The sequence below is a fragment of the Rhinoraja longicauda genome, chromosome 6 (assembly GCF_053455715.1).
Source record: "Rhinoraja longicauda isolate Sanriku21f chromosome 6, sRhiLon1.1, whole genome shotgun sequence".
Lineage (NCBI taxonomy): Eukaryota > Metazoa > Chordata > Chondrichthyes > Rajiformes > Arhynchobatidae > Rhinoraja > Rhinoraja longicauda.
Window position 1 is genome coordinate 78,087,888 of NC_135958.1, and position 12,689 is coordinate 78,100,576.

The window sequence follows — 12,689 nt, forward strand, 5'->3', positions numbered from 1 at the left end:
TAGTGTGTGGGTGATTACTGGTTGGCAGGGACATTCAGCCAGAGCTCGTTTCTGCACTGCATCTCCAAACTCTAAATGTGCAATTTCTACACAACTTAGACCTTCAATGGACACGGCTCCATCCAAACGATTTGGCTGGAGAGAGACAAAAACACGAAGTGGCCCCCTGAGCAGGAGCAGACCAGACTGATCAGCACGGAGGAAGAAACTGCAGGTGCCGGTTTACACCAGAGATCAGACACAAAAAAACTGGAGTAACTCAGGCAGCATCTCTGGAGAAAAGGGACAGGCTAGGCGATGTTTCAAGTCGATGCCCTTCAGACAGAGTGTCAGGTGAGAGAGGGAAATGAGAGGTATAGAAGGTAAATTGAACAAATGACCAGTCAAATAGACACAAAATGCTGGAGTAACTCAGCGGGACAGACAGCATCTGTGGGTGATGTTTCGGGTCGAGATCCTTCTTCAGACTGAGGACCCTCGCTTGACTGGTCATGACCCATGATCTGAAGCACGGGGAACAAAATTTAAAAAAACCTGCGTGACAAAATGCAGACAGAAGTCTCAGAATGGAAAAAACAGTTTAATCTTCCTTTTATTTTATTCCTGGCCACCAAGTCTTTGCCTCAGTTTAAGCACGTTGGAATGCGTGAAGAATTGCACAAGTCACTGATGAAGCCGTCACCCCACACGCTGGCTGGCACGTGGTGTATCCCTTCCTCCCTGCCCACATGAATAACAAAAAAAAAAAAAAAAAAGCTAATCTTGGGTCCAGATTTTTTTTTTAAACAACTGATACAGAAGAGTCCCTGAGTTTTAAAACTAGACAGCTCTTCTTTTTTTTAAAATGCAACAACACTGCAACAATTCCAAAGGGCCCCTCCCCAGTCTCTCTCTTCCCCACCCCCCCCCAAAAAATAGAGCGGCCTATTGTTCCGTCAACTCCAGTGAGGCACTCAGGCAAGTGCTCGAAAACCGTCCATCACCAGGCAAAGACACAATGTTAATACAAACAAGTTAAAAATCTGTACAAAAGTACATTATATGAATCAGTATCAGGAAACAAAAAAACCTCCCAAGTGTAGATTACAGGCTGCGGCTTTAACAATTAAGGATAATGCTCCCTAATAAATTAACAAATTGATGACACCTGCACGATGTGCAAGGATAATTGGATATTCCCTGCTTTTGTTTTTATCAACTCAAACTTCATGTCAAATATTTCACGTTTTACTGCATTTTGAATTGTACAAAAAGCTGTAGTGTTTTTGGTTGTGATTCTTTATAACTCGTCTTTGCGATGACCGGCCTCGTCATCTTCTTCAGACTCTCCGTCCGTTTCCCCCTCCTCGCCCTCCTCGCCCTCCTCGTCTGTGTCCTCCATGTCCTGTCAAAACAGGAGGCAGTGGTGAGACCGCGCTGGCGTTAAGACGAGACACACCGCGCGGAAACAGGCGCCGTCGGCCTACCCGCTGAGACCGCGCCGCCCAGCGACCACCCCGCCCAGCGCCCACCCCGCCCAGCGACCACCCCGCCCAGCGACCACCCCGCCCAGCGACCACCCCGCCCAGCGACCACCCCGTCCAGCGATCACCCCGTACACTAGCAGTACCCAACACACACCAGGGACAAGTTACAATTTAGATTTTTGTTTAGATTTAGAGATACAGTGCGGAAACAGGCCCTTCGGCCCACCGGGTCCGCGCCGCCCGGCGATCCCCACACACTAACACTATCCTACACACACTAGGGACTATTCTAGGGACAATTTTTAAATTTGCCCAGCCAATTAACCTACATACCTGTACATCTTTGGAGTGTGGGAGGAAAACGAAGATTTCGGAGAAAACCCACGCAGGTCACGGGGAGAATGTACAAACTCCGTACAGACGGCGCCCGTAGTCAGGATCGAACCTGAGTCTCCGGGCGCTGCATTCGCTGTAAGGCAGCAACTCTACCGCTGCGCCACCGTGCCGCCATTACTGAAGCCTAACCTACAAACCTTTTAGGAGTGTGGGAGTACCTGGTGAAAACCCACGCAGGTCACGGGGAGAACGTGCAAACTCTGTACAGACAACACCCGCAGTCAGGATCAAACCTGGGTCTCTGGCACTGCAAGGCAGCAGCTCTACCCGCTGCGCCACTGTGCCGTGCTTTTAACCAGAGTTGGAGAAGCAAAAGTGAGAGGATATGTACAGGCAGCACCCGCAGTCAGGATCAAACCTGGGTCTCTGGCACTGCAAGGCAGCAGCTCTACCCACTGCGCCACCCAAATCTGATGACAAAACTGCATATAGCATCACAACAGCCTCCTCTCCCCCCCCCCCCCCATAACACACTTCCAGGAAAGCCACACGCCCATCCACACAAGCTATATATCAACTGCCTTCTGGAATGGGAAAGGCATGTGGACATCACCTGCTAAATTAGGACCATGCCAACTGACAATGTAGCAATCTTAGCATCCAGGCTTACTGAAAATACACACTATAAATCACACCTCCCCTACCTACTTACCAGTAATACTAAAGACAATCACCCTGGGTCACCAAAGACAGCTCAATTACAGCACTGTGCAGCCTGAACAATAACTGCATAGGCCCATGGTTCACATACAGAGACCAGGTCTAAGGGAAGGCTACTATTTATACAAGTGTTACCAATGACTACGAGTGTGTATGCACAGCACAGAAGGATTGCTTTCACATGGCAGCAGGATTTTAAACCAAGCAGCTACCAGAGAGCAATTAATCTGCATGGAGCACATGGAGCTGCAGATGCTGGCTTACAACAAAAAAAAGACAAAGTGCTGGAGTAACTCAACACTTCTGGAGAACATGGACAAGTGACATTTTAGGCTAGGACCCATCCTCAGATTGAAGGGATACAACTCAAAACATTACCCAAGGCAGACACACAATGCTGGAGTAACTCAGCAGGTCAGGCAGCATCTCGGGAGAAGGAATGGGTGACGTTTCGTGGTCATCAGAAGCTGCATGTCCCGCTGAGCTACTCCAGCATTGTGTGTCTACCTTCGGTTTTAACCAGCATCTGCAGTTTTTTCCTTCCAAAACATTATCTATCCATGTTCTATAAGAAAATAACTGCAGATGCTGGTACAAATCGATTTATTCACAAAATGCTGGAGTAACTCAGCAGGTCAGGCAGCATCTCGGGAGAGAAGGAATGGGTGACGTTTCGGGTCGAGACCCTTCTTCAGACTGATGTCAGGGGGGTGGGACAAAGGAAGGATATAGGTGGAGACAGGAAGATAGAGGGAGATCTGGGAAGGAGGAGGGGAAGGGAGGGACAGAGGAACTATCTAAAGTTGGAGAAGTCGATGTTCATATCACATTAAGGACAGAATCCCCCTCGTTCTCACCTTCCACCCCACCAGCCAGCGGATCCAACATATCATCCACCAACATTTCCGTCACCTACAACGGGACCCCACCACTGGCCATATCTTCCCATCCCCTCCCCTCTCTGCGTTCCGCAGAGACCGTTCCCTCCGTAACTCCCTGGTCCACTCGTCCCTTCCTACCCAAACCACCCCAACCCCGGGCACTTTCCCCTGCAACCGCACAAGATGCAACACCTGTCCCTTTACCTCCCCCCTCAACTCCATCCAAGGACCCAAACAGTCTTTCCAGGTGAGACAAAGGTTCACCTGCACCTCCTCCAACCTCATCTATTGCATCCGCTGCTCTAGATGTCAACTTATTTACATCGGCGAAACCAAGCGCAGGCTCGGCGATCGCTTCGCTGAACACCTGCGTTCGGTCCGCATTAACCAAACTGATCTCCCGGTGGCCGAGCACTTCAACTCCCCCTCCCATTCCCAGTCTGACCTTTCTTCATGGGCCTCCTCCAGTGCCATAGTGAGGCCCACTGGAAATTGGAGGAACAGCACCTCATATTTCGCCTGGGCAGTTTGCAGCCCAGTGGTATGAACATCGACTTCTCCAACTTTAGATAGTTCCTCTGTCCCTCCCTTCCCCTCCTCCTTCCCAGATCTCCCTCTATCTTCCTGTCTCCACCTATATCCTTCCTTTGTCCCGCCCCCGACATCAGTCTGAAGAAGGGTCTCGACCCGAAACGTCACCCATTCCTTCTATCCCGAGATGCTGCCTGACCTGCTGAGTTACTCCAGCATTTTGTGAATAAACCTATCCATATTCCGCAGATATGCTGCCTTATCTGCAGAGTTATAGAATTATGGAGTCGTACAGCGTGGAAACAAGCCCTTCGGCCCAATTTGCCCACACTGAGCAACGTGTCCCATCTGTTACTCCAGAACCTGTCTTTTTTTTGCTTGTAGGACATGTCAGGGTTGATGGTCCAAATTATCAGATCTTTTATGCTCTTACCAGAATCTCAGTGGAGCTAATAAACTTCTCATTTTCACTAGCAAGGTGACCACATTGCAAATGCATCAGCAGGGGTTTTGGGGCATCAGCTAGAACTCCAAAACAAAGAGGGAGGGTAGCCAGCACATCCAACCTGGACAATAGATGACCACGGCCTTTCAAGTTACTTGAACCATGCGTCCCAAAGATTATCAGTAATACGAGACATCTCCACTCTGGAGCCTCACGTTTCAGCCCTGGCTAACCCACAGGGACACTCCTTGCCCTGAGCCTAACACAGGGCATCCAACCACCGCTTACACTGGTTCTATGTTCTCCAACTTTCTCATCCACTCCCTAGGAGGATGTTTACAGATTTACATACCGGGGCAAATGACAAATTTACAAACACACACACCTTTGGGGTGTGGGATGAAACCAGAGCACCCACAGTGGAAACCCACGCAGTCACGGGGAGAATGTGCAATCTCTACACACACACACATGCCGCACCCAAGGTCAGGATCAAGCCTGGGTTTCTGGCGCTGCTAGGCAGCAGCTCCGTCGCCGGGCCGCAACGTTGAGTGCACCGTTTTATTTGGCACAAGCAGGTGGTTGGGATGGAACCTGGGTCCCTGGCACGGAGGCAGCATCTCCACCAACAGTGCTACTGCCACAACCAGTGGCATGACCACCGAGCAGCACAGCACGATGACACCCCACGTTGTACTCACCTCCTCAGCAGCACCACCGCCCTCGTTCCCTCCGCTCTCCAAGAACTTGATGAACGACTCGAGCGTTCTCTCACCGTTGAAATCTACAACCTAGAAACAAAATCAGACAGCAAGCTTTACGGACGTGAATTGTCGAGACACTTCATATGATGCTTGGATAGACAAATAAAAGAAGAAAACTCCTTCAAACTACTAAACACTGGATTGCATATTTGACCATCCCTTCAAATTTGAAGTAATTCCCAGGGAGACTAATGTGGAGCTTTTCAAAGTTGAATGAGAAACGGCTCCTGATGCTCAAGATGTCCTTGTAGATAAGTCAGTGAAAGCCAACATGCAGGATTAGTTGAGAGATACAGTGTGGAAACAGGCCCTTCGGCCCACCAAATCCTCCCTGACCAGCAATCCCTGCACATTATCATGACCCTACACACACCAGGGACAATTTTACACTTACACTAAGCCAATGAACCTCCATCATTGGGAGCATGGGAGGAAACCGGAGATCTGAGAGAAAATCCACACAGGTCAAGGGCAGGACGTACAAACTCGGTACAGACAGCACCCCTAGTCAGGGTCGAACCCGGGTCTCTGCGCTGTAAGGCAGTAGCTCTACCGCTGCCCAAGGTGGAACAAGCAATTGGGAAGACATAGTACTAAAGCCTTGATGGTGAGGTTTTAGAGCCAGGAAGAGGTCTTACTGCAACTACACAGGGACTTGGTGAGACTACAACTAAAATGGAGACACTCGTTTCCCTTACCCAAGGCATAGCTCATGGGGAAAGTGTGTAGGAAAGAACTGCAGATGCTGGTTTAAATCGAAGGTGGACACAAAATGCTGGAGTAACTCAGCTGCCTGACCCGCTGAGTTCCAGCATTTTGTGTCTACCAGTTTTGTAGGTTAATCGGTTTGGTATAAATGTAAATTGTCCTTAGTGTGTCGGATAGTGCTAATGTGTGGGGATCGCTGGTGGGTGCGGACTCGGTGGGCTGAGGTGCCCGCTTCCGCGCTGTATCTCCAAGCGACAAATCTTTTGATTTCTCCATCCTAATAGACCAAGCCCACACTGGTTCACGAATGCATTCAGCAGAGATCAATGGATTCCAGGACACCATAAAATGAAGGGACGTGGAGACACTGCAGAAAATGGCACTACAGTGGAGGATCAGCCATGATGTGGATAAATAGTGGGCAGGTTTAAACATATGATGCCCTTTAGTTTCACCAACGTCGAGATAGATCTGATCACGGTACAAAATATCATAATTATTCTGCCTTTCATCTGCTGGTTTTATCTCTTGATTCAAAGGCAGCAAGGACACCGGCCCTTCGGCCCATCCAATGCGCACTGCCCACCGATCACCCTATCAGATCGCACTTTCACATCCACTCCCCACATACGAGGGGCGATTAACTTGCACATCTTTGGGGCGTTGGAAGAGACCAGAGCACCCAGGCGGGCGGTCCCAGGGAGAACGTTGCAACTCCACATAGACACCAGCTGAGTTTAGGATGAAACCCAGGCCAGCGGGGGGGGGGGGGGGGGGGGGGGGGGTGTGAAGCAGCGTCTCCACCAGCCGCTCAACGCCTCATTTGCGGGACACAGGGTTTGCAGCATGTCCATGTCAATTTATATTTCCCGTCACTATTTAAAAACATTCAGCAGCGGAATCGGTGGGCAGAGTTCAGTAATTTGTGAATCTAAAAAAAGCATTCATTCCAGTAAAGCCAGTCACGTCCAGTTTTGAACCAGGCTATTTCCAGCTGGAATGACGATTTAAATAGATCTGTGCAGAAACTGTCGGGAATCCAAAGTCACCGCTCGTGTGGAGGAGTCAGCGGGTGGCAAATCACCAGGCCGAAGGCAAGGGTCCCACTCTGCTCACCTTCCGCTCCGAGCCCGCGGGGAAATACTTCAACGTTGGGAAGCTGTGAACTTTCACCGACTCGATCTCGTTGGCCGTGGAGTCCATCTTGGCGATGACTATCTTCTCATCATCCTTGTACTTCTCTCCCAGAGACTCCCAGATGGGAGCCAGCTGCTTGCAGTGACCACACCACGGGGCATCTGTGTGGCAAAGGGCACACACTTTACACAGTGCACAACCCCGCGTTAAAGTGGCACCCTCATTACAATTGTGCTCATGCAACTTTAGAACGTAGAACAGTACGACAGGACACAATGTTTGTGCCGAATATGTTAAACTGGAGACAAAATGCCGGAGCAACTCAGCGGGTCAGGCAGCATCTCTACAGAAAAGGTGATGTAATAAAGGGATATGGGGAAAACGCAGGAATGGGGTACTGATTTTAGATGATCAGCCATGATCATATTGAATGGAGGCGCTGGCTCGAAGGGCCGAATGGCCTCCTCCTGCACCTACTTTTCTATGTTTCTATGTTCCGGGTTGAGACCCATCTTCTCTCGTAGGAGAGGGGAGGGGAATTTCAAAGTCGTCATACCTTGAGGAGATGTTGCAGTGGAGCTGACCAAATGTGTAGGAAGGAACTGGAGATAAACTAATGTCATCTGCCTGTGCATGATCCATATCCCTCCACTACCATGTGCCTATCTAAAACCCTCTTTAACGCCCCTACCTTCTCCACCTCCATCACCCCAGGCAATGCGTTCTAAATCCCTACTCTTTTAAAAAACTTTCATTGCACATCTCCATTAAACTTTCCCCTCTCACCTTATACCTATGCCCTCTACTATTGGAGGCTTCCACCACAGGTTTATCGCGATGCCCTCTAGTATTTCCACCATGGGGGAAAGGTTCTGACTGTCTACCCGACACGTGCCTCCCAACTTTATATTCTGCTATCGTCTCCCCATAATTCCCAACGTTCCAGAGGAGACAATCCAAGTCCATTCATCCTCTCCCTGTAACCAAAACCCTGTAATCCAGGCAGCATTCTGGTAAACCAAAGGTATTTATTTCACAAAATGCTGGAGTAACTCAGCAGGTCAGGCCGCATCTCAGGAGAGAAGGAATGGGTGACGTTTCGGGTCGAGACCCTTCTTCAGACTGATGTCAGGGGGGCGGGGCAAAGGAAGGATATAGGTGGAGACAGAAAAATAGAGGGAGAACTGGGAAGGGGGAGGGGAAGAGAGGGACAGAGGAACTATCTCTGCACCCTCTCCAAAGCCCCCACATCTTTCCTGTACATGGGGAGCCGCCAGAACTGGACGCAATACAGACGCTCCTCGGCTTACGGTGCTTTGACTTTACGATATTTCGACTTTACGGTGGTGCAAAAGCGATACACATGCAGTAGAAACTGTACTTTGGATTTTAAATGTTGTTCTTTTCCCGGGCTAGCGATATGCGGTACGATACTCTCTCGTGATGCCGGGCAACGGCAGCGAGCCACAGCTCCCTGTCAGCCAGCCGATCACGAGTGTAAACAACCCTTACTCTACAGTGTACGGTGTTGCCAGCGTTCATTGAATTTTGCCCAACTGTAGGCTGATGTAAGTGTTCTGTGCACGTTTAAATTAGGCTAGGCTAGGCTATGATGTTGGACAGGTTAGGAGGCTGTGATGTTGGGCAGGTTAGGAGGCTGTGAAGTGGGACAGGGTTAGGAGGCTATGATGTTCGGTAGGTTAGGTGGCTATGATGTTGGGCAGGTTAGGAGGTTGTAAAGTTGGGCAGGTTAGGAGGCTATGATGTTCGGTAGGTTAGGTGGCTATGATGTTCGGTAGGTTAGGTGGCTATGATGTTCGGTAGGTTAGGTGTAGTAAATGCATTGCCGACATGCGATACTTTTGATTTACGATGGGTTTATCGGAACGTAACCCCCATCGTAGGTCGAGGAGCACCTGTACTCCAAATAAATACTCCCGACACAAGTCCGTCAGGCTGCAGCTCAGGAGCTCCACTGGACCTTGCCATTTGCAATCCTGCACCAAACAGGCCGACTTGAAGAGGGCCACAAGGCAGACAGGAAAGTTAACCAGCAAATCTGGGGGGCAGGAGGCTACCAAGGGCACATTGAACAGAGTAAGGATCAAGGATTAGAGAATTAAATTGATATTAAATCTGAAATTCCAGACGACTTACAGAATTCAATAAAAACGTCCTTCGTTTCATCGAAGGCAACTTCCTCAAAGTTTTTGCCGACAAGGGCTTTGACAGGACTTTTCTCCAAATCATCAGGAATGTCTTGGCTCATGAGGTGAGGCTAAATATCAGAGCATTTTCATCATTAATTACAGTGATATATATACATCTCAAAATTCAGATTTACGTACAATTGAAGTTACAAAATCTCAAGGTTAAAACACATTTCTCACATCTAGTCCACAACTGCGCAACAGAGCTATTCAGGAAAATAAAACTGCAGCTTCTGGTTTAAATCGAAGGCAAACACAAAATGCTGGAGTAACTCAGCGGGTCAGGCAGCATCTCGGGAGAGAAGGAATGGGTGACGTTTCGGGTCGATTGAAATATATTCACAAAAATTGATGCAATCAGCAGCATTTTCTATGGCTGATCTTGAGTGGCGACGTCTGATCTTTAACTGATTGTGAATGATCAGCCATGATCACATTGAATGGCGGTGCTGGCTCGAAGGGCCGAATGGCCTCCTCCTGCACCTATCGTCTATTAACCACCAGAAACTGACGTCTAGCCCTAGTTTGTGATGTGAACGCCCATGTCATGAAACAGCACCCCATTGACGTACAGTTCAAGATATACAGCATGGAAACAGGCCATTTGGCCTGCCGAGTCCATGCCGACCATCACCCATTTACAGAAGGGTCTCGACCTGAAACCTCACCCAGTCCTTCTCTCCAGAGAGGCTGCCTGTCCTGCTGAGTCACGTCAGCTTTTTGTGTCTATCCCAATGTACACTAGTTCCATGTTTTGTGCTTTTGTGTCATAAGGTCATAAGTGATAGGAGCAGAATTAGGCCATTCGGCCCATCAAGTCTACTCCACCATTCAATCATGGCTGATCTATCTCTCCCTCCTCACCCCATTCTCCTGCCTTCTCCCCATAACCTCTGACACCCGCAATCAAAAATCTAACCATCTCTGCCATAAAAACATCCACTGACTTGGCCTCCACAGCCTCCTGTGGCACTCTGTATCCACTCCTCATACATCAGGGGGCCGACTGACATATAAACCCGCACGGCTTTGGGGCGTGGGAGGGAGGAAGCCCACACGGTCACTGGGAGAACGTCCAAACTCCACACAGACAGCACCATGGGTCAGGATCGACCTGGGTCTCAGGCGCTGTGAGGCAGTGGCTTTACCAGATGCACCACTGAGCTGCCACAACACACACCCCTGTAATAGGGGGGGGGGGGGGGGATAACAATGTGGAGAAACCATTCTTGTTTGTAGCTTCAGCAGTTCTTGCCCACACTCACTACCCCGTGCATTCTCTTCAAGCACTCGCCTGGTAGCCTTTAAATGCACAAACAGTCTCAACTTTCCTATTAGATATACAGGAGCTCCCTGCCTGACGATGCATCGGCTTGCGATATTTTGACTTTGCGCTGGTGCAAATGGCAGCGAGCCGATGCTCGCTTCCGGCCACGTGATCACACGTATTACATGCATTCCGATCTACGATTTTTTTCGGTTTGTGATGGATTTCTCAGAACAGAACCCCATCGTAAGTTGAGGAGCGCCTGTGTACCGTCATTTTCTCCTGATGTGGGAGATGTTTTGCACCCTCAGGCCACAGTGAGAGCAACTGAGTAAACGCCTCACCTTCAGCTTTCCTTCCAGGAACTGGTTGCAGAAGCCTTTGACATTCTCCACAGTGATGTCCTCCACCTCAGGCTTGTACTTGGTCATCTCCTCCTCCAGGGTGATGAGGCGAATCGCTGGGCACTCCTCCTTCTTCAAACCAAAGAACTCCAGGACTCTCTGGTTGTCTGCAACCTCACTGTCAATGTAGATGAACAGAACCTGTCGGGACCGATAAAGGAGGAAAAAATAAAGTCCGTGAGGAAGGAGAAATCTGCTTTTCTTTAAATTCAAGACTATAATTGTGCTCCGAGACTCAGATCAGACAATACCACCGGGCTCAGAACAACATAACACAACTTTATTTCTCCTGGAGGGAAACTAGTCTGCCACCAGTTGCAAGGTATTGAAAGTGTCACCTGCATTTTTAATAATAATTAAATTTAAGTGACCAGTTAAGCAGCTCAAACTAGATTCAGAAGTGAACTGTGGACAAGGGAGGAAAGAAAACTGCAGACACTGGTTTAAATCTAAGGTAGACACAAAATGCTGGAGTAACTCAGCGGGTCAGGCAGCATCTGGGGAGAGAAGGAATGGGTGACGTTTCGGGCCGAGACCCTTCTTCAGACAGGCTCCCTGACAAGCTCTCGACTACAGCAAATTGGGCAGCAGTGGCGCAGCGGTAGAGTTGCTGCCTTATAGTTCCGTGGGCCCATGTTCGATCCTGACCACGGGCGCTGCCTGTACGGAGAGTGTCCGTTCTCCATGTGACCGCGTGAGGTTTTCTCCGGGGACACTGGTTTCCTCCCACACTCAAGGCCTACAGGTTAATAGGGTTCAGTAAAAAATTGTAAATTCTCCCTCGTGTGTAGGATAGTGCTAGTGAAAGGGGATCGCTGGCCGGCACGGACTAGGTGGGCTAAAAGGCCTGCTTCCACGCTATATATCTAGTCTAAATTAGTCCGGCTGGATTACATACAAAATATGCAGCCAAGTGTTGAAAATCTCCATTGAGGATGACATTTGAAGTCACTGATAAATCTTGCCAGCAGTCTGAGATTTTAGCAAAGCGCTCACTTACATTCCCCCTGAAGCTCTCTGCCGCAGACTTGAAGTTGTTCAACTTTTCCTCAAAGGTGGGCGAGTCCTTGGGGACGAACAGGAGCATGTGGGTCTTGATCTCACCACCAAAGATCTTCGGAGCGGTCTGCAAGAGAAGGACAAAGCAGAAAGTTGCTGCCATTGTTGCAATGTGGCCAGAGGCACAAGAGTGCATCAGGAATACCTCATGTGTGTTCGCCCACCTGCTCAGTGAACTCAATAACCAGAGGCAGCTGGTTGTTCTTGATAAATTCCACCAGCTTGTCTTTAGTAAACTCTCCATCATAGATGTTACGACCCTCATCGAACTGGAAGAGAAGCAAAAAAAGTTACAATGCAAATCCCACAGAAGAGTCGACGGTCATGTTCACTTAAGGACAGGGGGGGGCTTCAGCTACAAGATTAGTAGAGGAGATCGGAGAGCACTCAGACAGGACATGGGGAGGATCCAAACCGCAGGGCGTTCAGGGACCAACAATGGATTTAAAGTAAAGTAATGGGAAAAGAGGATGAAAAATTCAATGCTTCGGATCTCAATCCTACTGTCAGAGGAATGTTTAAAATTGATGGGACAGATACTACGCCATACTGACTCAGTTTAGTTTATTATCACATGTACAGAGGTACAGTTGCGCGCTAAGCAGCCAGTGGAAAGACTATACATGATGACAATCATGCCATTAGCAGGATAAGGGAATAACGGAATGATTAGAGACTTTATCTCACTCCCTTCAAACACCAACACAAACCGACATGGACACCAGGGAAACAAATCACCATCCCTCCTCCTGGTGGTTCAG

General features: G+C 49.1%; 1 protein-coding gene across 1 annotated transcript in view; it reads right to left on the reverse strand.

Annotated features, from left to right (window-relative positions):
* Window positions 1–565: 565 nt before the first annotated feature.
* The window catches only part of p4hb (prolyl 4-hydroxylase, beta polypeptide), a 35,530-nt gene continuing 23,406 nt past the window's right edge, over window positions 566–12,689 (reverse strand). Inside the window, exons 5-11 of the mRNA XM_078401405.1 lie at window positions 12,093–12,197; window positions 11,870–11,995; window positions 10,810–11,010; window positions 9,146–9,266; window positions 6,968–7,149; window positions 5,081–5,170; window positions 566–1,384 (exon numbers count right to left, since the gene is read on the reverse strand). Of these exons, the coding sequence (XP_078257531.1) occupies window positions 1,280–1,384; window positions 5,081–5,170; window positions 6,968–7,149; window positions 9,146–9,266; window positions 10,810–11,010; window positions 11,870–11,995; window positions 12,093–12,197 (930 nt within the window). The 3' untranslated portion in view covers window positions 566–1,279. The remainder of the gene's footprint in view (window positions 1,385–5,080; window positions 5,171–6,967; window positions 7,150–9,145; window positions 9,267–10,809; window positions 11,011–11,869; window positions 11,996–12,092; window positions 12,198–12,689) is intronic.